This window comes from Colletotrichum fioriniae, assembly GCF_027942845.1.
Source record: "Colletotrichum fioriniae strain IMI 355084 chromosome Unknown scaffold_19, whole genome shotgun sequence".
In the NCBI taxonomy this organism is placed as follows: Eukaryota; Fungi; Ascomycota; class Sordariomycetes; order Glomerellales; family Glomerellaceae; genus Colletotrichum; species Colletotrichum fioriniae.
In genome coordinates this window covers 328,060-352,593 of record NW_027076855.1, presented here as the reverse complement: position 1 = coordinate 352,593, position 24,534 = coordinate 328,060, and the positions used below count along the sequence as shown (strand labels likewise).

Genomic DNA, 24,534 nt, shown 5'->3' with positions numbered 1-24,534 from the left:
CATGTTATTTGGCTAATCTTTGCTACATTTCACTTCTCAACATGATCAGGGCTTCCGAAAGCTCCGTAAAGGAATCATCAGTTCGGCCCGCAATTTTGTATTAAAACCAAAGCATTTTTTGCTACTTTAAGTAAAGTCTAAATCAAGTGACAGGCTTTTGAACAGACTTGAAAAGGATCATAGAGATGCTCTGTGGAAATAAGCTTCTCGGACGTCAGACTTGGGCCACGACGCGCTCTATCCGAGTCTCGAGCACATCAAGGACTATATGCATAACACATGCTGATAGCAGTGGCCAGTAGCTGGGTCACACCGAGTCACAGAGCCGGGAGGATTCGGAACGACGTCCCTCGGTAGTCTGAGCAATCAGAGCCTGCCCGGGGAGTTCATTTTGGGGGGGCTCAGGGTAGTCTGAACATTACCTAAGGTAAGTTCTAACAGCAGCAACACGATCTCCGATCTCAGCCCTGCAGAGGGTGGGCCATCTTTGAATGGGCTACGGGTCATGGCACCGACGGCTCCTACGGCCTATCAGGAAGTCCGATTCGGAGTTTCCAGAAACCCGTCAAAAGGGGAGGGTCAAGAGTCCCAATCTTCATTCAACCTTTGACGGTTCAGAGGGGGTCTAACTTAGCGAAGCGGGAAACCACAACCGCCCGTTCGGAGTACAAGAAAGACAAGCATAAAGCTTGACGGAGCCCACGGAAAGTCAGTATAATTCGAAGCCTGGTATCAGGGTCAATTGTACATGAGGGCCTTTAGTTCAACCCAACAATTTGGCTTCTCAAACGAATGAACGAACCATTGAGAATGAAGGAGACATCCAGTTTGCGGCTCTCGAAACAAACGTTAATCATGTTGAAGATACAAACATCAATAGCGTCAATCTCGTCCCAAAGACAAAGGTCTAGGACAAAAAGGGAAAGCTTCTCAGCTTAATCGTGAGAGCTCGGGGCGGAACCAGATCCCCTCGGCGACTTGACAATGTCTACCTTTCAACTCCAAAAAGAAGGGATCACTCCGGGATCGCGAAAATAAATGAGCGGCGAATCAGCGTCGGCGACAATGTCAAATAATCATGGAAAGTAGAAGGCCTCGGGCCCGCTACGATTCCCGATTAGCTCAGAGTTCATCCCGTCTCTCTGGTGATAGTTGCTGCTACTACTTTGGGCAAATGCCCCCCCCCCCCCCACGGGTTTGAAAGGAGACTAAATCTCAGATCATCCCATCACTGCTTCCGACACCTCTTCAGGCCGTCATGGATCTCGGGCTCTCATCCCTCCTCTGACACATCTCATCCCTCTTGGGCCACCACCCGTTCGCCGTTCGGCGCGTCAAAGGTCCAGAACCTCCCTTCCCAGACTCTGACGAATCGCATCATTTCCAGGACGAAACGTACTCAGTTCCTCATTCGTCTATCGCCTAGAGAAGAAAGCAAAAGCAAACATGGGCCGTAGCGGTCGTCGGAACCGTGAATCCTGTGCGTAGGGCTTGGCATGTCTGGGAGCTTTGCCATTCGCCCCCTTCCCCCCCCCCCCCCCTTTTGGAGCTCCAGCTCTCCCAGCTTCAAGCTTTAGCTCAGCTAAGCTAAACTTCAGCCAGCTCTTTGCCTCTCCCGCCTTGCAAAGGTCACAGTAATTCAAATTCCCATCCACTAGATGCCGTTCGCCGCTTAGTCATCTCGAGGGGACGTGAGTCTGTGACGCACAGCGGCAGGTCGCCGAAACTTGAACGGACGGGTATCTGTCACGATCTGATCTCAACGGGACCACGGGCTCCACTACCGTTCCGTTTGGATTCTTGCCACCGTTTCGAGAAGCGCTAGACGCCTGGATCGTTCTTTTGAGGGTATTCTCTCGGATTTGCTGGGGTTTGTGTTACGGTAAAAGACAGCATCACGATGGTGTCTGCGCAGCCACACATGAGCATCATCGTGAGCCTCAACCATCACATACGACCATACCCATTGGAAAACTCGGGATCCCGTCCGCTCTCCCATAGATAAGCCAATGAGGGCCGGATTAGTAGTTGGGTCGGTGACGACCAGCGAATACCTGGTGTTGTATGTTTTTTGGTTTACGTGAAGCTATCGTGATCCACCTAGGCGGATAGGTAGATGGTAATTGCGGGGGGTGGCAATATCTCGGCGACATACAGCCTGTGACCTAGCTGTTCACGCTAGGCGCTTAACATCTTGAGAGGCAGCTCGGATTCTCTTTTTGAGTGATTGTGGTATAAGTGTAAATTTCTATATTCATACATCGTAGAAGGTTTATCCAGTCCATGTCACATTCTAGACCCCCAGATTACCAGCTCCTTCAGTAGCATCGGCATCTTTTCGTTTGAAAAATGAGCCCATAACAAAGGGAATCCCTGATATCAATCCGAATGATCCATCAGCGCCGTCCATGATCTCACCAGTATCTTATCCTATCATCAAACATTCTTGCAATCCATCCTCATTACACGCAACGCCCTCCGCAACGACAACACCTGTGATCCTATGACAGCATTGTCGGCGACGAGCGTCCAGAACAGCTGGCGCTGGCGCTGTCCTCTCCGTCAACGTACCCCTTTTCGTTACCCGAATCCACATCGCTCTCCGTCGCCCATCGGCCAGGGCATCCGGGGATATCGCGCTCGTGTTCGCGGTACTGCTTCTCGCGTTCGCCATCCTCCTTCCTCTGTCGGAGATTCAACGTGACGGAAGGCGGCTTCACGGACATGGCAGCCCTCTTTTTCTCGCGGGTGTCGATATCAGGCATGCCCATCTTCATCATGAGCTCCTCATTCTCCTCCTCCTCCTTGGCGGCGTCGAACATGGCCTTCATCAGGTCGGCCTTTTCGGGCGTGCGCGCGACAACGTCAAAGTCGAAGAAGGCGGGCTTGGCGATCAAGAGAGGGGTGTAGTCGTTCCAGTGCACGGGGACCTCGGTGCCGTCGGCGTTGAACTTTTTGCGAATGTTGAAAGCCCAGGCCATGCCTCCCATGGACAGGAAGAGATCCTGGTCGACAATGGGGACACCCTGGCACGTCCTGCGTCCGAAACCGAATTGACTGAAGCCATCGAGGTTGGGGAATCTAGTGAGAGGCTCCTTGTAGGTAGGGTACTCAGGCTGCACCCAGCGTCCGGGGTTGAAGGTCTCAGCATCGGGGTAGACGGACTCGTCGCGAGTGATGCCCCTAGGCTGTGTTAGTAATGGAACGAACACATGGCCCTAGTGTCAAGCTACTTACCATTCAAGAGCATGAATCGTGGCACCAGCAGGGATAAAATAGCCGTTGTAAACATCGTCCTTTTCGACAGCGTGGGGGATGCCTGCACGTCACGTCAGTCGCTCTGAACTCAAAAACAAACTTCCACTACGATAGCGCACAACTTACCAGTAGGGACCGGGGGTCTCCACCGAATGACTTCCTTGACGACAGCTCTCAATAAAGGCAACTTCTCACGATCCGACCATTGAGGGCATCTGCCTTCGCAGTTCTCGTCAATCTCCCGTTGCAAGCGAGCCTGCCATTCGGGGTAGTGCAGCATGGCGAGGAGGAAACTCTGAATGGGGCTACCGATGGTCAAGGCGCCAGCAATGGCCATGAGACCAACGACGTTCTGAGCCTCCGCAAGATCGCCCCATTTGCCCTTCTCGTTTCCGAGACCCTCGTTGATGAAAGTGCTGATGAAGCTCGGCGCGGCGGTACCCTTCTCGACCTGATCCTTGACAAAGTTGACGTTGCTCGTGAACTGCTTCGATTCGATGTCGTGGCGCTCCGCCTCCTTCTTCTTCCACGGCGACAGCGCTGCGGGAACGTGCATGAGGAAGGATATGACGTTGGGAAGAGCACCAGCGGGGGAGATGGTCTCGAGAAGGCCAAAGGTGGTCTTGCGCAGGACTCTGGCCGGGTGCGCGGTACCCCAAGAAAGACGGCTGACGGTACGGCTGGTGAACTGCTCGATGTACTCGCGGTACTCGGCAGGTTTCTGGTAGAGAAGCCACAGGAAACGATCGCGCTCGCGGCTCGGGTATGCGTGGAGCTCCTGCTTGTCGCTCTGGTTCATTAGGTGGTGGCAAAGTTTGCGCTGGCGCTTCCATGTTTCTGATCCGAGTGTTAGTGAGTGCAGTGATGTAATAGGCAAGTAGAAGACATACCTGTCCGGCCAAGGAGAGCAAGGTAGTCGCCGCTGGTGCGGTTATCCGGAAGGTTGGGAATCATAGGCCGGTCAGAGTAGATGACGTTGCGGCGGCCGAGGAGGTCGTGAGCAACTTGCTCAGAGGAGATCCAGACGTGGTAAGAACCGAACATCTCTTGCCCGTAGATTGGGCCATATTGCTTGCCCCATTCATGGAACTTCATCCATGCCGCCTCTGCCGGAACATCGTGAACTCGACCGATAAAGGGCAGACCTATGTTGAAGTCAGTGTCTGTATGACATCGTTGACATGTCATGATAGCTTACCCTTTGGTCCAGGAAGAGGCTTTGCTCCCGCTGGGATCCTCTTCTTCAACTGGATGGCGGAGTAAAGGCGCCATGCGCAGAAGAGGATAAAGCCGAGGATTGCCACGCCTACGGCCATCGTGACAGGCCAAGTGATATTAGAGAATACAACTAAGTGTTGTCTACGGTAGTAGGAAGAAGGGGAAAGGGGGAACCGACGTCAAGGTCGATTAGAGGTGAAAAACAAAAGAGAGTGAAGAATAAGTCCTGCTGATGCAGGAAAGCAGAAACGACAAGAACCACGATGACGGGTCTCGAGGACGGTGTGTCTCTCGGCTGTTATTAAGAAGAGTGAGGACCACGTTCAGCCATCCGGTCATGGAACGCCCAAGCGGACCGACGGGGAACGGCCAACGGTCCCTTTGTCTGGAAACATGACTGAACCACGCGTGTATGGACACTCGCCGGATTCCCCAAGCGCCATGGCAAAAAGTTCAATACCACCCTATTACGACTATCATGGATCGGCGCACAGCGGGCGGCGGCAAACTTGTCAGTCCACTTCGCCGTCCATTCCGCCATCCATGGTCCAACAACGGACGCCCAGAGTCTTGGACCCCGGTGATGGTGTATAATCCTTCCCAACATAGCACAAGATACTTGTGCCGCGCTTGCATGTCGGCCGCCGCCGTTGTGATTGCTTGCTGGTGATGGTGGTGCTGCTGCTGCTGCTGCTGCTTGGTCGCTTGGCTCCCTTCCCTTCCCAGACAAGTGGTTCGTTGAGTTCTGACATCTGGGCACTGAGCTTCCTGAAAGGTACATCAGAGATCAGACACTCGGTTCGCCTCAAGAGACGAGGGAGGGGCAAAGGCAGATCCCCGAGAGCTCTCCAGCTGGAGCTCACGGAGTGCTAGCAAATACCGATGCCCGTCCTTGCATCTTGCGTGGGAGGGTATGCAGGCTCGTGGACTGCAGCAGGGTTGACCATGGCTGCTTAGGGCCCAAGGAGACGGTTAGAATATGAGGTGACTGTGGGATGCGCGTTGCATCCGCGAGAGCTCCAAACACAGGGGCCAGAAGATTGGCCGAGTCGACATCTCACCGCAGCAAGGAGTAAACACGCTACCGTGACTACCAAGCTGTTCCATGTCCAAGTCCGTAGTGCCCGCGGAGGGGAGCAGGATCATCCTCGTCCCACATTGCCCTCCATGCCTTCATCGACTGGGCGTCTGAACCAGTCGCCTAGGCACCGGCGTCAGGTAGAGCTGTTGCGGTGGGCTACCGGAGGTCGGGGCCCGTCCGGTCTCGGCACAGACACCGAGCCACTTCACCGGGCAGTACGCTAGCTTTGCAGCTAAAACCAAGGATAGCATACGAGCAGAAAAAATCGCACTGCTCGATTGCCTAAAATTGTCAGAAGGAGCTGCTGTCATAATTCTTTGGAACCGTTCTAGGGCTAGGCCAGGCACACCCGCTGGCCCGCTCCACGACGATTTCGCTTCCTTCGTTTGCGCGTTGTTCTGTTCTGAGCGGAAGCTTGGAAAGGATCAAGACGAGGTCCACGCATGCCGCCATGATGATGGGGCCGATCCGCATAGTACCCCACGCCGGATGCACCGTTACTATTGTGTTCCGGAGCCTGGGCAAACGTCAGTCTCGGTCTTGGACTTGTAGACAACTCACAACGCCCAACACAAGGTAGGGATAAATCAACATCATTGTTCTTGGGTTTCCTCCGGCACTTGATTAGAAGTCGTCGGCAGAGAGACTTCGCAGAGTCATCGACTCTCAATGTGTAGATTGTGGACGTCGATCAACTGCAAGCCACGGCGTCGCGGAAGCTATGCGGCCGGAAATTGGTAGCCAACAGCCATCCGCAGATCGAGTGAGAGCCAGCGACAGCCAGTAAGAACCAGTCAGAGCCAGTCAGAGCCGTCGAGAGCCATCGCAACTCTAGTGTTTCGAGCATATGCAAGATTCGGTGTTGGCAGGGATTAGTACGCCCTAGCGGGATCCGAGCGGGAAGATCACTTGGTTGGCGCCCAGGAATGGAACTCCCCCACGCCAGTCACCGAGCGTGAGACAAAAGCCACATGTTGGTTCCTAGACAAGTCGAACGCCTCTTGATTCCTTGAAGGGAGAGCGTCAGGGGGGGAGGCCACCTATTGTGAGTGTCGTGGCACTGTGGCTCACAGCTCGCGCTGCACAGTTCTGCTTTGACAGTCAGCATGGATCAGACTTTTCTCACCTGAGTGTAGGCGGGTCAATCTCCCGCTTCATACGAAACACACTCGTCGCGACCTATCGACATATGCCGTGCTTTGCTTGGCCTTCAGTCTGCTGTTGATTCTGTTATTGCTGCTGCTTCTGCTTCTATTTCTGCAGAGACCAGCCCTACTGGGTTGAATTGCCGCCGCCACCTGCACATCAAACTTCACTGCAGATCAAATGACTCCTTCGTCTCCAGTCTGGTGTAGTAAATGGTAAAATATTTTGTCTCTTCAATTACTCAGCACTAAAGGGTTGGTGCACGCGAATCCTGTGTGGCTCATGCTGTCTGTCCGACGACAACGACGACGGCCACAGACGGCCACGGGGATTTGTAGTACACCGAAACGGTCGATGGCTTCTTTGATCGAAAACGTCTCGATTTCGTGCGACGCCACACCGGTTCGCGCCGTCGGCCATTATGGAATGGCACCACAATGTGGCTGATGGCTAGTAGCCGTTGTGCCGGCCTATTACGCAGTCGCGAGCTCCTATGCCCGTGTTCGTCTTTAGTACGAACACTCTTGTGGCCGTAGGTCACTCTGCTCATGATCCTCCGCTATCTTTTGGTTGTTCAAGTCATCTTGATAAGACCACTTTGTCCTCCACTCTCGTCTCTCACAGTCATGATCCCGTCATGATGCCAGTTTACATTCTGTTGGGGTGGTCAGCATCCAGTTTCACATGCCAGACGGCATCGTGCGACAGCGTATGAAGAAGAACTCACCTCTCGACAGGGGACAGTCCCAAGAGACGCATGCCGTTGAAGAGCACGGTCCTGGCGGCCATGTACAGCGCCAAGCGGGCCTTCTGGAGCTCAGCTTCGCTTCCAACAATACGCAACACATCGTAACTGCTGCTGACGACGTGCGTGAGGCGGAACAGATACGTAAGCACAGTAGTGGGCTCCAAGGTCTTGAGAGTGTTCTGGACAACGTCGGGGTACTGGCTAATGACGCGGATCAGCTCAATAGCATGCTTCTCCGTCAGCAAGCCAAGATCGGCCTTTGCAATCTCCTCCTCAGCGACTCCAGCCTTGCGGAAGATGGAGCACAGGCGAGCGTGGGCGTACTGGAGGTACGGTCCGGTGTCACCCTCGAACGAGGTCATGGTGTCCATGTCGAACTTGTAGTTGTTGACCCTAGGCCAATGTGTCAGTGCATCCGAAAGCGCCTGGAAGGAATAGTCCGGACGACATACCTCTTTCCACTCATATCCTGGACCATCACACTGCTGATGCCAAGAATATCGGCCGTAGCCTCCGGTTCGGCGACCTGGGCGTACTTGGCCTCGTTCTTCTTCATCACCTCGTGCATCTTGTCTCCGACGTCGCGCAGAATGTCATCCAAGAACTTGACAGTACCCTTGCGGGTGCTCATTCCCAGAACCATACCAAAGTTGATGTGCTGGCACTTCCTGGCGGTCTCGCCGTGGCCCATGAGCTCGATAATCTTGAAGAGCTGCTTCAAGTGCAGATCTTGTTGAGAGGCAATGACGTAAATCATGTGGTCAAAGTTGTACTTCTTTTGGCGGTGGAGAAGCTCGCTGATATCACGGGTCAGGTACAGAGCTGTGCCGTCCTTCTTGCGAATGATGGGGCGCTCCAAACTCTTGCCCGGCTTTCCGGGAACGTGCTTGGCGAAGTCAATGATGACGGCGCCTTCTGACTTTTCGGAGATGTTCATCTCTTCGAGCTTCTTAGCAGCAGCCTCCATATCCTCCTCGGAGACTTGAGACTCGCCCGAGTACTCGTCAAAGTGGATGTTGAGACGGGCGTAGGTCTCCTTGTAACGCTTAATGCTGAGATCACGGAATCGCCTCCATTGAGCCACGGCCTTGTCGTCTCCATCAACCATGGCCTTGAAGTACTTGCGAGCCTGCTCGTCGAGGCTGTTGTCCTTGAGCGCGGTGACATCCTCGCCGGCCTGCTCCTTTGCGGTGATCTGATCCTTCTCGTCGGCCATATCCCTGTTGATCTTGACGTAGACCTCGTACAGATGGTTGATGGGATCGGCGGCAAGGGCCTCTTCGTTACCGAACCTCTCGAAGCCCAGGGCCAACAGACCGTACTGCTTTCCCCAGTCACCGAGGTAGTTGATACGGGTTACATCCCAGCCGGCGCCATCGTACAGGTTGGCGATGAAGCCACCAATGATGGTGCTTCGCAAGTGGCCAGCATGGAAAGGCTTCGCGATATTCGGGGAGGAGAACTCGACAATGATCTTCTTCTTGCCCTGGGAGGGGTCTTTGGGGCTCTTGAGGCCGTTGTTGGGGTTCTTGCCAAAGTCGACGCCACGGGACCGGACCTGGGGGATCAGGAGCTGGGAAAGGGGGCCGGGCTTGAACCAGAACTGGAGGAAAGTTCCATTCTGGAAAGAGACGGGCTTCTCGATCAAGGGAGACTCGGGGATCTGTGGTCAAGGCAAGGCGTGTTAGTCCAACGTTCGAATGAGGCCACGATAGAGCCAGCGCGCATTGATCCAGGGGTACGGGTTGGTCCAATGATCTCGATTCAAGACTGACCTTGTCGAGCCACTCAGCAGTCAGATCAGCAGGCTTCTTGCCCTTGATGCGAAGGGCAGGGACGGCCAGCACCAAGTCGCCCTTATCCAAGCTCTGGGTCCACTGTAGGGCGTTGTAGATGATGGTGCTCTCGACGCCGGTGACAGGCTGCAGCAGCGAGGTGATGTGGGAGCGGTAGACGTCAATGGGGTTGACTTCGGGGTAGCAGCCGGGGTAGGACTCGAGCTTGCTCACGGAGAGCTTCTCGAGCTGCGCCGTGATCTGGTCGGCCATTGTCGCTAGCGAGATGGTGGGGGGTGGGGGGTGGTTTGGCGAGGGTCGACCGGTTCAGAGTCGTCGAGGAGTAGAGCCGCGTGGTGGCCGTTGGAGGTCGTCGTCGAGGAGGGTGGTGGACGAAGGCTGAGGCGGCAGAAGACGCTCCTCGTCGAAGACTTGTGGGATAAACGTGGGCTGAACGAAGTGAAGAAGAAGAAGAGAAGAAGAAGCGCGCGACGCTAGTCATTAAGAGACTCGTCGACGGGGACTGGGCTGCAGGGGGACGAGAAAGAAAAAAGGCAAGGAGGGGGAGGGGTCGCTGGGCTGAGGGCTGTGGCCGATGTTTGTCACCCGCAGAGAAAAAATTGCGGACCGACGGCCAGCCTGAGTCACTGAGCCATTCGTCCATGTGGTTGGTTGGGTTCCGGTGTGGGGCTTCACCGAGACTCACCGAGTGGAGGGGTAATTTGTCCCGGTGAGTCCCGTATGGAGGGGCAATCTCCCCGCGGATCTCGGTGAGCTCACCTTGACCAGCAATTCACGAAAAGCATATCATCACCCCTTGTTTCTCTCACAAGATAGGAGATACTATGGGGGTTTTCGATGGGTATATATACTTCATGCAACTCCATGTTCTTCTTATTTCAGACTCGATAAGATAGTCGGTGGATAACAATAGTTGTTTTAAGAGCCGAATCCCTCATAGACCTCACCGCGTAAGCCCTCTCTTGATAGGACTATTAATACATGATGCTGATGAAGCCGGTAGGTAATACATGTACCGATCAAGCCATCTGAAACAATCCTTCTAGACTTGTAATCTTCACCAATTACATCTAAGTCCTTGAACCTCGTTCACCTACCTAACTGGTTTCTTTTTTTTGTGAACATGATATTTACACATGTTGACAAGCTGTATGAGTACGCGTCAAATCCCAATGGCTTGCATGAGTAGATAATTACGTGGACATAATCTAAAACGAGTACTCCTCAACAAAAAGATGAATCCCCTGTGCCCCCGTCCCCTTATGGACCGCCCTCTCGTCCGATAATGAGGCCACGCAATTCCTCACGGAACTCGTCAACGACTGCCCACCACAAACAACGATCGACGTCTCGCCGCCCGCAGCCTCGACTGGTTCTCGAATTAGAGCCTCCAGATCAGGACGAGAATAGTACTCCTTCACCATGCTCATCACAGACCCGCTCCGGATCCTGGGTGTAAGCGGCACCTCGTCGCCCTTTTCCAAGTCCAGTCCTTTTTCCTGACAACATCCTCCGCCACCTCTGCCATCCACGGAGTCGTCAGAGGCGATCCTTCTGTGTTTGGCAGACGAACTTGAACTAGAGCTTCCTTCGCGGTCCGAGTAGAGAACCGTCGTCGCCTCGCCTTCTTTGGCTTTGCCGGACCGCGTAATGGCGATATGCACTGCAGTTCGATGCCGTTCTGAGGCGCCCGCTCCATCGACTCCCGTAGTCGATGCGTGTAGAACTCGATTTCCTCACCCTGGCATGCCATGAGGATGAACTCGATCCTCGTTATGCATGTCTTCCTTCGGCTCTGAACGATGCTCTCCAAGATAGGCAGTGTGAAAGACGTCCCCGTAGACGCTGAGATGAGAACCATGGTATCGTAGATATCCCATCTGGGTGGCGCCCCGAATGGCCCCAGCACGAAGCCCGTGAGAGTCTCCTTCTTCCCAGATGCCTGAACCTTCTCCGCATAGTTATGCAGTCTCTTGGAGAACCCGCCGTGTTTCCGGACGACGAGCTGGATACTGTTGCAGGTACACGTCTCCGGCAACTGGTGCGCGCACGCAATAGTATACGGATGCGCCTCAAAGGGCCCGATACGTGGCAGCCAGAGATATAAGTGCTGTCCCGCCTTCCAGGAGAAATGAACATCCTTGATCGTCAACACTGTCGTCGACGAACCCGCCGTCCGGACCTGCACCTCATGTCCCACCCGCTTCATCCCCTTACACGTCGATCTATTAGGTCGGAGCCTCGTATTTTGCCACGCGAGGAACGCCCAGCGCGCGAGGCGGTCGAAGCAGATGATGGCGACTGAGAACCAGAGGTACTGCTTCGCGTAGGCCGGAATGTGGACGTAGACCAGCCAGATAAAGAGGACCGCCGAGAGGATGTGCTGCAGGAGGAAGAGCTCGTACGCCATACTGCGGAGGGGCCTCATACCCGTGAGGAACGTCCAGATGAGGATCCCCCACGCCCCGAGGCCGTACTTGATAACGGGTAGGATCCTCAGCTGCGTCTCGACAAAGTCTGCCCGCACCCATTCCGACCAGAAATGAAACCCGTGGACGGTCGCCGTGACGAACATTGTCCTGGCGACCCACCTATGGAGCCAGCTTAGTCGTTCATGCGAGGCGCCGATGATGAAGCCCAACACGTTCACCTTCATCGCTAGGAGATAGAGGAGGGGCATCTGCATGACAGTCACCCAGGCGTTGCGGAAACCTATGCGTTCCCAGAAGTACGCGTCCTTGATGACGGCATCGTTGACCATCATGTAGACGATGACGGCCCAGTAGGCCAGGAGGACGAGCACGCGGCCGAGTGACGGCGGCGTCGCCCAGCGCAGGCCCTTGATCGGGATGTAGAGTTGAGGGTGGCCTGCTTCGCGGACGAGCGCTGTTGATGTCGCCCATATTTGTGTTATCATATTTGAGGGTTTCGTCGGGAATCGAACGGACTCGGTGCGGCTACGCTTGAGTCTGCATGAGGTAATCAGCATTAGAGGGCACATAGCAGATGCAGTGGGAATGGTGTTCACCTTCTTAGGCCCTCGAGGTAGTTGAGACCGCGGATGATACCCAGGAACCCGACGACTCCTGCGATGATGTACCAGAACGACTGTGCGAGCTGAACATTTGTCTCCTGGAATAGCGCTGTTCCCATGGTCATGCCGCCTCCCATACTACTACCTCCTCCATGATTATGGCTCATCGCGACGGTTGATTGGTGATGACGCTCTTGTGATTTTGAGGGCCGTACCTAGACTGTAGGATCTTTCGTTGGATATCGCTGGATATGTTTATTCGCAACTTTTGCGGTGTCCAGCCCCGCCGATTACTCCTTATTGAATCCGATGCAGCCCGCTTATTTCAGGTTTGTAAGATGTGAAAACCTGTCGTGAGATTTCGAGGCGAAAGATAAGCGGCGTGCCGAAATCATGAGGTAGCGCAAATTCGTGAAACCATCTCACAAAGCAAACACTCCCATTCGCATGCGCATGAACTCCCAGAGACCACGACTTCGTCCAATAATTGAAATTAGAGAAAGGAGATATGCACCTTGAACAGTTCAAACGCCCCGACTATACGACGTTTGAAGACTGTGAAATCGGCCGAAGGAATGAGGTGTATTGAGCAAGTTCAAGAGGCAAAGACTCTGGGCAGCGTAAGCAAGACAAATGACTGGCCAAAGGACGAGCATAAGAGATACGGTACATGTAATGAGTAGCCGGCTCGGCGGCACGAAATGCGCTGGTTTAGAGAAGAGACGTTAGCGCACCACGGTCCAGCATGCATCCGAACGAGTTTGGCATGGTCACGGCATGACAACCTGGGCCATGGGTAGACTGAACGCTTCAAGCAGAGGTGGCTGACGGATGATCCGCCGTCAACTCACGGTACAGAATGCCTCGACCCGTTTCTCGACGACGGGAGTCTCGGCTACACTTTCACTTTACACCCTCTTCATCGAGAGTTTTCTCTATCCTACCGGCTTGGGGGAGAATACTCGCTGCTTGAGTTTCTTGCCGGCATGTTTACTAAGTCATTATCCATCAGATAAAGAGAGGTGTGGGCTCTTAGGTTTGTTTGATTCTGCGCGGGTCATGATTCGTTCTTACACACAGACTTCATACTTCAAACTATCAACTTGGTTATCGCTAATGCTCGTCATCCTCTGATCTGTGTCCTTCTAAAGTCCAGATTAATAAACAAGCTTGTTTGCATCCTCAGCAAATTCGCGAGAGTAGATACTCATGACCAACCAGGCATCAATCACCATACCCGCCAAACCTATTCCTTCGTACGGAGTACAGCTTAGAAACATGCTCACGACAGAAGATCAATCCCAAAACCCCCCGTGAACCTCCCCTCTCCCCAGATATCCCCCCGGCCCCTTGTCGATGAGTGAGAGAGAATCTGAGTTAACGAACTCTCAAACAGGGGTAGTCCCCCCAATCACATCTGCGCAAACGCCACAATTTGCTCAAAACTTCTCAGTGACATTTCCAAACGGCCTCATGATTGGTTACAACCCCAGTCACGCAGCCAGCAAGCCCCTGCGCACATCGCGGGGCTAGTCTATCTAAGGTTAACTACATCCCTTCCTCTCATGGTCTAACCGTCTAAGCATCAAGCCACCCGTCCCCACGCGCCGCCGTCGCCGCCTTTTGATATCACCCGCTAGCATCGCGACGACATTTCATTGTAACCGTAAAGCCCAGAGAAATGAGGGAGATGTGAGGAGACTGCGAAAGCACTCAAAGACATTACAAGAGCCTCATCATCCATCTCCACTGAATATGAAAGCCAAGACTCATCCCGAGAGTCCCAGCAAGGAGAATCCACCTAGGGGAGAACCCTTGGTTCTTTCATGCATACAGAGAGGGGGAAATATGCAACCATCCAACGTGGTAAAAATGAAAGCTTGGAGCTAATTAGTTCGGCAACAGCAGCCAAAGTGAGCAAGTTTTATCTCTGCTTCCTAGCTCTTCCTCCCGCCACCGGGGCTCAATGCCCCCAGTAAGTCACCTACCTTCCTCTCCAGTGCTTCTGACCGGAGGGCGTAACTCAATTCCACCTCGCCATGTGCCGACTGCCGGATCTAGGCATCCTAGTGTATTGAATCCGAGGTTTTCGTTCACCCATTCAGCATCTCCCAAACCCTCTTCTCCTACCTGTGTACTCCGTAGCTTGACTCAAAGGCACTGAACGGAAGCTCGCTCGTTCTCGTGTAACGGTGAGAGAGAGATTCGGCAAGAATTTCCGTCTCTCTCCACTCCGTGAATGCCATGTATCTCTACCTAAATGCTTAGTTTTACCCAGCCCGCTCGTGAGATATCCGCACTACCCTTGCCAAACAAAACCGCGAGCTCCTCAGGAGCTTTGCTGTTACCCAATCTAAGCTCCTTCGAGACAAACGGCGCAACCAGGCTAGCCCTACAGGAGAGTGAGAGTAAGGAAACCCCGTTGCTCGGGTCATTCTCCTCCCGCCCATTGACCAATACCCATCCCACGCGACGCCGGCCTCGTTCATAAACAGCCCGTGTTCCCCTCCGTCTGCTCTAGATCTGACATTTCACCACCTTATCAAACCCAATTCCTAATACCTGTTCTCTCTCTCCGCGCTGTGCGCCTCGATACCCAACGTCTTCACACATCAAAACTGTCTAGTCCAGATCTACACCAAACTCCAACATCACCAACCTCACTCACCCCAGCCTCATCCTCACCCGCAAAAAAACAACCAACCGCCAAAATGACCCGCCTCCTAACCCCCCTCCTCCTCCTCGCCTCGACAGCAACAGCCCACTTCTCCATGACCCTCCCCAAACCCCTCGGCGACTCAGACGACAACGAGGCCACCGCCCCCTGCGGCGGCTACACCGCGTCCTCCTCCTCCGCCGCGACGGACTTCTACGTCGAGGGCGACGCCATCGGCATGGAAAACGGCCACCCGCAGACAAACTGGCTCTTCCGCGCCACCCTCGACCAGACCGCCGCCTCCGGCTGGACGCAGCTGTTCCCCATTGTCATGCAGACCGGCCTCGGCAACTTTTGCGAGCCCAAGGTTGCCGCGCCGGGGAATTGGACGGGCAAGAGGGGTGTTGTTAGTGTTGTTGCGCATTCGCCTGATGGGCTTTTGTATACTGTGAGTTTTTCTCCTTCTACTCGCCTTCACTTATGCCCTCATCAACCACCAGAGGTCTCTCATGAGATCCTTAATTCTGGAAATATGTTCACAAGAAGCGAAATCACACTAACACACACCCGCAGTGCGCCGCAGTAAACTTCGTCTCCGGCACAGCCCCAACCCGCTCGGATTGCAAAAACGCAACAGTCACCGTCGACTTCACCTCAGACTCAACCCTCACAGCCCTTCTGAGCGCCAGCGGCTCCTCAAGCTCCGGCACTCCCTCCTCCGGCTCCTCCGGAACCTCGACCCCGTCCGCCTCGGCCTCGAGCACCGCAAACGCCGCGCCCGCCGCCTTGGTCGGTAGCGTCTTCTCCACCGGCGCCGTGGCTGGTCTCTTGGTGTCTTTTACTGCTGCTGTCGGCGGGGCTGCCATGTTCTTCTAGAGTGATGATGTTCGGCTGTGTAGGGGGAGGGATGAAGTGTATAGTAGCTGCGATTCTTTTGATATGACCATGGTCATCTAGGAGACGTCCCGGCGGCCTGGAAGCTGGCTGCAGCCAACAAGAAACAAGGATTTTGTATTCGGAACGTGCAAAATCAAGTGCAAGTAAACCGCTGCTGAACGCTCGTAAAGCTTCATGACCAAAACGATGACTTGGTAGTGTAGATGACACGTTCAGATCACACCGTGACGATGCGCTGTCAAATTGAGAGTCACACCAAGTTTGCTAATGGTTCACTGCCTACGCGACTGTCCAGTCAGCATGAGCCCTCATGAGTGGGCAAGAATAAAGACCGTTTTATGTAAGAGGCGTATGGCCTATCTGTTGTATAAACTACACGAAGCGAACCCGCTCGCCAAGAAACCTCCCTCCGTCTATGGGTAATCATAACAAAGTAACCAGGAGAATCCTTTAATCAGGGACTCTAGGCTCGTCCCCGAATCCGCCACGGCCCACGTGCGCCTGCAGCACCCGCGGCACCTACGCCAAAGTTGTGAAGCCTCTCCCCGATAAGGTAGGCCTCATCTCTTATACGCGCCTTCCAGTTGTTGAAGACGCCGACTATGCTCCAGAATGCCATGGCTGCCAGTGCGCTGAACGCAGCCGCGGGATAAGAGAGACGATAAATCATCTTGAGTTCGTGGGGTGCAGGTAGAGGTACACCGAGGATGCCTCGAGACTCCATCCAGCCCACGGCATACGGGGGTCCGAAGATCGCCAGACAACCGATGAGCAGACCGGGAACAACAAAAGCCCTCGTCAGTACGAGAACATCAGGCTGGAGCCATCCACGACGGAGAACCGCGCGAACGGCTTGCGCCATGCGAGTGCCCTCGTACAGACTGGTGATGGCTCGAGCTCCGAGCTTGACGTAGAGCAATCCCAGAGTCCAGGATTGTATAACTCTCGCCGTATGCTGATTCGACACCACAATGCCGTCTTTGAACTGACCACCATTGTTGGTCCCGACGACGTAAGGTGTCGGAGGGTACATGTAAGTGTGAAGAGGAATGAGGCAGTACAATTCCATGAGTGCCGTGAGGATGAGAGGGAAAACGACCAGAAGGATTGTGTATGCGTAAGCAAGCCTGGCAGTATGGATGCCCATGAGCGCAACTCGCATGGGAGCATCGCTCTGCCACACAGACTGTATATTTGAAGATGCCCACGTCTTCATCTTGTTGAAGATGGAACGGGCATGGAAGAGGAAATATGCCGTGGAGCCCAGTATGTAGATGCCGATGCTGAAAGCATAAATGTCGTTGGTACGAATGTGGGCTGGGATAAGGACCTTGAACATCTTGCGGCCGAATACGAGGGGTATGATTGTGAAGCTGACGCCCGTGACTGCGGCAAAGATCCAGATGAACATGATGAACAAAAAGACCCTAGCACGGAAGTGAGGTGGAATATATACCAGCTGGTATTGGTCCGTAGAGTAGAGGTCGGCATCGGGCGTGTCATCTTTGCCATCTAGTCGTGAGTTGCTTTCAGAAACTGGCATGAACACACGTCGTCCCTTAGGAATCTTGACCTGGTCCGACGCAGGAGTCCGAACGAACTGGCCCTCTTCAATCAGCTGTCCAGTTTTGACTAGGCTTGCTTTCTTGATGGTGAGGATAACCATCTGATCGGATGCGATGGTAGATGTCGGCTTCGCCGTGCCACCTTCAAATGTATCTTCCCACGTTTTGGGCACCACCTTGTTCTCTTTATTGACCTCGAGGAGGGCACGCCTCCACCAAGGCAGGGCAAGCTGATCCGAGCCAGGGCGCAGCGCCAGGATACCTTCTTCGTCAATGCGTCGTTCACCAAACAGAAACCACGTCAATCGGAGACCTCTGGCGCACTTGCGGAACCACCAGGTGTACATGGCATGCAAGCCATCGCTAGGCTTGAAGAACTTGACTGCCAGAGGCATAGCAAAGTTGTAAAATAACAGGTCGACGGGGAACTCTAGGACAGGCTCATTGGAGGAGTAGTGAATCGGTAGGACGCTCGGGAGAGACAGAGCCAGACCCCACACCACACCTCCGAGACAAACGATGACCAGTGCGCCGTACACAAACGCAGAGAATAGAATCTTTCGCAATTGTGTTACAACGTTGCGTTCCAGTACATCGCGAACGGGGTGGAACTCGGGATCGTCTGGGTCGCGGATGAAATCTGGAAAGTGTTAGTTCGAATGGCTAGTAACAAAGACAGCATAAACTTACAGAGGACGCCTTTCCGCATGATCTTTCGGCACATGGAAACGAACAGGGCAAAGTGGAACATGTACCCCGTTCCCACGAACCAATGTACGAAGATGGAGGTGAGAGGAAAATTAACGGTGAAGGCGACTCGCGATTTCAATGTAGTTGCTTCGAAGAGGGGCAATAGAGCCACGTCCAAGAGCAGGCCGCAGTACAGCGGGAAAATGAGCATCTCAATGCTGATGATAAGAATGACCTTCATGACGCCACTAGCTTGGTTGAGCAAGTCAATCAATGAAGCTTCCCATTCCTGGCCCGTCTGCCCAGTTGAGAATGGCGAACCACGCTTCAGGTAGAGCGCGCTGATTGCTGAAAAGGTGAAGTAGCCGCAGAGAATGGCCCAGAATCGATCCGTGCCAGACCAGAACGACAGTGCAGGGTTGACGGCTGTCGAGGGCTCCGGCACACTGAAGCTGATCACCCAAGATCCGGGGTTGAGGATGCTAATGGGGACATCGCGGACGGCATTCCACGCGTAGATGGTTGCATTCGCAGAGAGTGACGCTGCGTACTTGGTATTGGATATGAGGTCGCGGTCGAAAATGGCGCCAAGTATGTCTCCTACGGCAGTAATAGTGCCGGAGAGAAGGGACTTGAAGCTGAGCAATGCTTCATGGCTGATGGCGGAAAAGTTTTGCATCTCGGTAGTTGAGATGATGGGTAGCTCGCTGGTTAGACTCTCCAAGACTCTGGTTGAAGCACTCGTGAAGATGTCAAATGTCTTCTTCATGAGCAAGCCAACGCCATTCTTGGCCGGGAAGCCCATCATACGTCCTGTTGTGTAGATGAAGCACAAGGTCAGACTGGTCAGACCGCTCATGATGCCAACAGCAACGTCTTGGATGAACTTTGTCGCGCTAAAGAGCATTCTCACAAGGCGCATCGGGTTCATGGCAGCCCAGACACTAACACGTCCCAGGTTGTAAGGAATGAAAACGCAGACGAAGATGGTGACAGAGACAAGCACCACGCAGAAAATGGCGTTTTGGAAGAGGCCAGCAATGGGTCCACGCATGCCGATCAATTCCATGATGCCCTCGAAGTCTTCAGCGTCGTCAATCGCTTCGGGGTCAAGCCCGGCGGCGACGGCAGCTTCTACGACCTCGCGGTCTTGCTCCACGGCGTCTTGCTCGTCATCATCCAGATCATCGTCAAAGTCATCGTCGTCGCTGTCGTGGTCATGGTCATGTTCATGAGCGGCATCGTCATCTCGGCCACCAATATCCAGCTCTCGAACCTCGATATCGCCCCACATGAAATCGGCCACACGGTCCATGACTCCGCGCTGAAGAGGCGGCCGCTGGGCTGGCCGACCATCTTCAGTATCTTGAGGCAAGCCGTTGATGTCCTCAAGGGGCTCTTCGGGCATGCCAACGAATTGCGCCGGGACGACGGCATCGGGAAGTTGCATCTCTGGCTCATTGAATCCGAAAAGCCCGTCCTCGTGGATGGGTTCAACTGTCTCAAAATCGTGATCCGCATCGGAGCCGAAATCTGGGGTATTGCTACGCGGTGGTGTGAATCGGGCTGGGGGAAGACCGAATTCTTGTCCCTGCGGATCAAAGCCAAATGATTGCATCGGCTCCTGAGCCTGGGGTTCAGCCTGCTGCGGTGCAGTGTTCAAGCCAGAAAATGACCAACTGTTGTTCGCAAGTGGGTTGATGTTGTTGTTCATCTGAGGGCCGTCAGAAACGGAACGAGGCCGAAGAGGACTCTGGAATGGAGTCGATCTTGAAGTGCTTGCGCCCTCCTCTCCCAGATCAGTTTCAAACCCAAAATCTCTCGGCGCTTCCTTCTCCTTGCCCTTTCCTGTTCCGTTGGTACTACTCTCGCCAAGTGGTTGCGGCGGCCATGAGAACTGTGGTGTGGAGGGAGCGGGTAGTTGGACCGAAAATGGGGACGTGGCTTGCGAATCTCTAGAGGCGGAAGATTCTTCAGGTCCAGGTTGGCTCTTTCTCGGCTGAGAAGCACCCGATTCTCGGTTCTTTTCCATCATCGATTTGGTGATCCTTGCCCAATAGCCAAGTGGCTCATCCAACTTCTCCTCCTCGATAATTTTAAGAATTTTCTCGGGATCGCCATTGGCCTGTCGGTAGATACGCAGGTATTCGTGAACAGTTGCCACCGGGGTCTGCGAGTCCTTGTTGGGACCGCCTTCGGGTGGTGTATTGAAGTCGAATTCGGGGTCAGGACCTCCTTGGGCGCGGGACCCGAAACCACCGTGTCTCCTTGCCGCCGGCAGGTTTGCCGGCAGGAGAGGTGCTGCGAGCTCGGGCATCGGTTCCCGTTCATCCCAAGCCATGTGAGGTAAACCATCCTGACTTGCGCGTCGACCGCCAGTGAATGATTCATCGTCATCGTCCTCGCTGTCACTTGGCCCTCTCAAATCTGCCGCGCCATAGTCATCGAGCATGCCAGCACCGTCGTGCGCGTGCGCATGCTCGTGATCATGGTCATGGAAATGTTGTTCGTGTTGGTGTTGCGGTTCAGGCTGCGGTTGGTGTTGTGCGTTATCGTTGGCGGCAAAGGCGGCTCGCATGTTGATTTCGGGTTGTTGCTGAACGACATAGTCGCGGACTAGGATGACGAGAATGAACGAGATAATGACCAATATCGTAATGATCTGGCCTTCTAGCACGCCGATGATGGTGCGGTTTACAACCGGGTACCGGGTCATGTTGCGCAACCAGGACACGCCGCTCAACAAAGAAGGATGGCGGTCGAGAACCGGGTCACTTGTGCCGACTGACACTGAGCTAGAGTTAGCAGACGCGGAGGAAGTGATGGATCCGAGCAGCATCCTCATGAGCGCTGCTGTCATTGAGTCGTTGGTGGTAATATTGACGCCGTGAAATGATCTGCTAAAGGGCAATTCCTGGCCTTGAATGATATCCTTTAGCATTCCTCCCAAGTTGGCTGGTGTCGTGGTGGGTTCGAGCAGAGGCGAAGCTGGGCAGACGTTGGAATTGGCGACAGAGAATGCCACTGAGACGCCCCGGCTAACTGTTGCATTTGAGCTGTTCCATAAAGCGCCGCTACCCAGACCTTCGTCGCTGACCCAGAACAAGAAGGCCCAGACTGAGCGCATGAGGTAAGGCAACCAGCAAAGCCAAACGCTGATGACCAGTGCGGCTCTGAGCCATACCAGAACGTTTCTGAAGAGGTATTTGGCCATGTGGCCGACAAAGACGTGGGCCGGGAGAGTCTTTGGCATTTTGGGCGAGTAGAGCTTGGTAAAGCGGAAGGGTGTTTTGCACAGCTCGCAGTGCTTCTTCTGGGAGTGTGAGAGCCACTCCATCAAGCAATCTTGGTGAACGTATTTGATACTGCCGCTGCATTTGCATGGGTAAAAGAGCGGTTCTTCGGCGGTCGCCTCGCCTCTACAAATGCGGCATGTGTCGGGGTCGAGCGCGCCGGCATCGTTCGCTTGGGATCGTGCTTTGGCAGCATCGTGAGAGACAGAAGCGGGTTTCGAAGCCGAGAACCGTCGGCGGGAGTGGGCGTAAGCATCAGCGGCTGCCAGCGGTTCCATCGCGGGGTCGTCCATATTGATTCAGTCGTCGAGATTGGCGGGGACTTGAGCCCTTTGCAAAAGTGTTTCGTTGTTTAAGAACGCATGAGTGCCTTTCTAAGCAAGGCTGGCACGGTGAGGACGGATCGACGGTGGAATCGGGGAGGAATGGTCGACAATGTTGGCGGCGGGATCGAGAGGTCCGACGTAAGGTCTTGGTCGAAGCACGATGTATGTGCCTAGTTAATTATCCGAGTGAACAGATTGCGGGGGAGCGCGGGCTGCTTTGCAATGCTCAAAGTGACAGCAAACAGCTGCAGCTCCTGTTCTAGAAGTCGGGAGACACTGAAGAGAAATGGAGAAGCTGGGTGGGTATCATAAATCGTCAAGTCAAACAAGCCGCTCCAGGATGTTGTGTGGTTGTAAACGCAGTTTCGAGATGGAGAAATCAATCGGAGTCCCCTTGCGCTAAGACGGGATGGTTGAGGTAGGTACCGAACATTGAAAGTGCGAGGCCCTGCTCTTTCCAGGTCCAGTTGTTCTGACCGGGCACCTCAGGCTGGCTCTTGCTCTTGCGCGGGTTGAATCCGCAGCGTCCATTGAGTGGTCCGAGCAGGGGTCCGGCCGCCGTGGACCCGAGTTCAGGGTCCGGAGCTTTGTTTCACCCGTTCCGACGAAAGATGGGTCACTATAGGTGAGGTAACTTGGCTGAGCTAATCCTCCTGGGGACTATCGGCACGTGATAGCATATGGTTCTAGAAGGAAGAAGGTTTGGCCAACCAGCGCAGCAGCAATTGTGCAGCTGCGATATTATGTCATTGTGTCTTTCAACATGTTGCTGCACCTCAACATTTTCATGATTTTTCCCATAGATACTCTCTAAAGTTTTTTTTTGTGATTGTAATTCTTCCAAACCACTTTCACTGAGATGCATTGCAAATCCATATTCAAATTAGTCTCGATGAAAAGCTACTGTTGTTCCATGCCGCCTGCTAGCCAGGCTCTTGGGACTCAACACGAGGTATACATACTAGACCGGTTTCTGTCAACAGCATATGGAAGAGGCCATACATGGCTTCTGCAAACCACCCGAATCGTCGATGACAGGTTCTCAGCCAAGGGCACCCAACATCATCAGCAGCATCATCATCATCACATGGATTGCACCAGATGCCGGCCACTCGGTCGCGCTCCCCGAGCTCCAACATTCCAAGCTGGTGAGCCACACTTGCGTGCCTGGTAATGCAGTGCTGCGTCACTCCAACGTTGTTTGGTCCACTTGATTGGACCCCTCACTCGTGCTGGCTGGAATCGCTGGATTGTTTCGGGGGATTGTGGCTCATGGCACCCCATCTCTACCAATCATCCACGCTCGTCCGTGCCTCCGACAGCAGGGTTGGTCAATCTGGTGTCTTGCTTGTTGTTGATGTGCTTGGTGCGGAGAGATTATGAGGAGCCAGACATGGGATGGATGGTGTGGATGGCGACAGGCATGGTGGCATGGCATGGAAGCGAGGATTCAACGGGAGACAGCAAGAAGCCGAGGACCAGGGCGTGGAAAAATGAGTGGTAAGCTGAGCATGATACTCACCTCAACCTTGCTTTCCCGCCTGCCTGCTTGTTTCTTGTTAGCTCGCATTTGTGTGGTGTTCGTGTGGTTGGTTGGTGGCATGGGACGATAGCGACAGCTTTGAAGCCGATGACGTTGGTGAGACATTCCACAGCGCGTGCTGGTCTGCAAGCTCCCCAGAATTAGAGGCTTGGAGCAGGCTTGCAGCAGGCTAATGGCGCCGCTACAGCGACCTAGCGTACTAGCACAGCTGGACGTCTCGGTTACCTCACCGGTTTATTATGTCAGCACTCAGGGAAGAAGTACTCTTTTGGGTGTAATTCCACCAAATATCAATAAAAAGATACATCGTAGCCTGGCCCGTGCTCTTCCCCCTCGGGTCAAAAAAAACTTGGCCCGCAGAAGCAGGAAGCTGCCAGCCTGGGACGGCCTCTTCTCCTGCCTCCTGCCTCCTTCCTGCCTCACCTTACGCAGGGAAGCGAACGGTAACGAACGCGAAGGGAAGCAGCAGCACAACAACAAGAAACACCACACCTTTTTTTTTGCATCACGGCTTGCTACCTTATCCTACTTCTCCCTCTTCCCCTCGTCTTCTTGCACTAGCTTGTCCATCATTCTCTCCCATACACCTCTGGGTATTCACTGCCATCTCGTGTCTAAATCATCCTTCACCGAATAGAGGAAAACAGCACTGCACCAACGTATCCCATCTCCCCCGAAAAAAAGACCCCTTCGGCTTCGGACGCCCTGAAGCAAAACTATCGCCATTCTGAAGGTAGATCATCAACTCCTAGCTCCACTATCCAACCCCCAAAGTGGCTCCCCCTCTTCGGTCCTCCCCTGCAGCTTCATCGTTCCGAAGGCGAGTGTTTGCTGCGTAGTAGCTACGCAACCCACATACGTTCGTTCACGCAGCTCTCCACTAGGCTCTGGGTTGCCCAGCCCGGTCCAGGCCGCCTGAAGCAGCCCATGTCCGTCGCCGACTGGGAACTGCGACATCTGAAAATCATCAGAGCTTCTACGCAACCCTCCCGCTGATTTCTTTTTTTTTCCCACCATTCCCACCTTTGATCTCATTTCCACCTTTCTTCCTCAATATCCTCTGCGATACCTCCTTTCATATCGCCTAGCTGACCACTGTCTGTTACCCAGTAGTTCGGCGCAGTCTCGAGTCCTCCACTGCATCATCCTCGACGCACGCACGCACGCACGCACGCACGCACCAGTTTTCCCGACTAACGGTACCCTACCCTGCGATAAGGAAAACACCAAATCACGTCACTTACGCGAGCTGCCTGGTATATCCAGACCACACAACCTCCGCC

General features: G+C 54.0%; 5 protein-coding genes across 5 annotated transcripts; 1 reads left to right on the top strand and 4 right to left on the bottom strand.

Moving 5' to 3' along the window:
• Positions 1-2,501: 2,501 nt before the first annotated feature.
• N0V96_011827 (uncharacterized protein) lies at positions 2,502-4,574 on the bottom strand (the record flags this gene model as incomplete). Its single annotated transcript, XM_053192622.1, has 5 exons — positions 2,502-3,183; positions 3,238-3,319; positions 3,385-4,095; positions 4,149-4,403; positions 4,457-4,574. The coding sequence occupies 5 exons, from the start codon at positions 4,572-4,574 to the stop codon at positions 2,502-2,504; spliced, it is 1,848 nt and encodes a 615-aa protein (XP_053049979.1).
• Positions 4,575-7,351: 2,777 nt separating this feature from the next.
• SYR1_2 (arginyl-tRNA synthetase) lies at positions 7,352-9,499 on the bottom strand (the record flags this gene model as incomplete). Its single annotated transcript, XM_053192623.2, has 4 exons — positions 7,352-7,358; positions 7,431-7,844; positions 7,904-9,114; positions 9,227-9,499. The coding sequence occupies 4 exons, from the start codon at positions 9,497-9,499 to the stop codon at positions 7,352-7,354; spliced, it is 1,905 nt and encodes a 634-aa protein (XP_053049980.2).
• Positions 9,500-10,676: 1,177 nt separating this feature from the next.
• SYR1_1 (arginyl-tRNA synthetase) lies at positions 10,677-12,448 on the bottom strand (the record flags this gene model as incomplete). The annotated part of the gene is made up of 2 exons (XM_053192624.2): positions 10,677-12,216; positions 12,276-12,448. 2 exons carry the CDS (start codon positions 12,446-12,448, stop codon positions 10,677-10,679), a joined length of 1,713 nt encoding a protein of 570 aa, XP_053049981.2.
• A 2,544-nt stretch (positions 12,449-14,992) lies between these two features.
• Positions 14,993-15,813, top strand: N0V96_011824 (uncharacterized protein; the record flags this gene model as incomplete). The annotated part of the gene is made up of 2 exons (XM_053192625.1): positions 14,993-15,385; positions 15,511-15,813. The coding sequence occupies 2 exons, from the start codon at positions 14,993-14,995 to the stop codon at positions 15,811-15,813; spliced, it is 696 nt and encodes a 231-aa protein (XP_053049982.1).
• A 484-nt stretch (positions 15,814-16,297) lies between these two features.
• N0V96_011823 (uncharacterized protein) lies at positions 16,298-21,675 on the bottom strand (the record flags this gene model as incomplete). Its single annotated transcript, XM_053192626.2, has 2 exons — positions 16,298-18,039; positions 18,090-21,675. 2 exons carry the CDS (start codon positions 21,673-21,675, stop codon positions 16,298-16,300), a joined length of 5,328 nt encoding a protein of 1,775 aa, XP_053049983.1.
• Between the last annotated feature and the right edge of the window lie 2,859 nt (positions 21,676-24,534).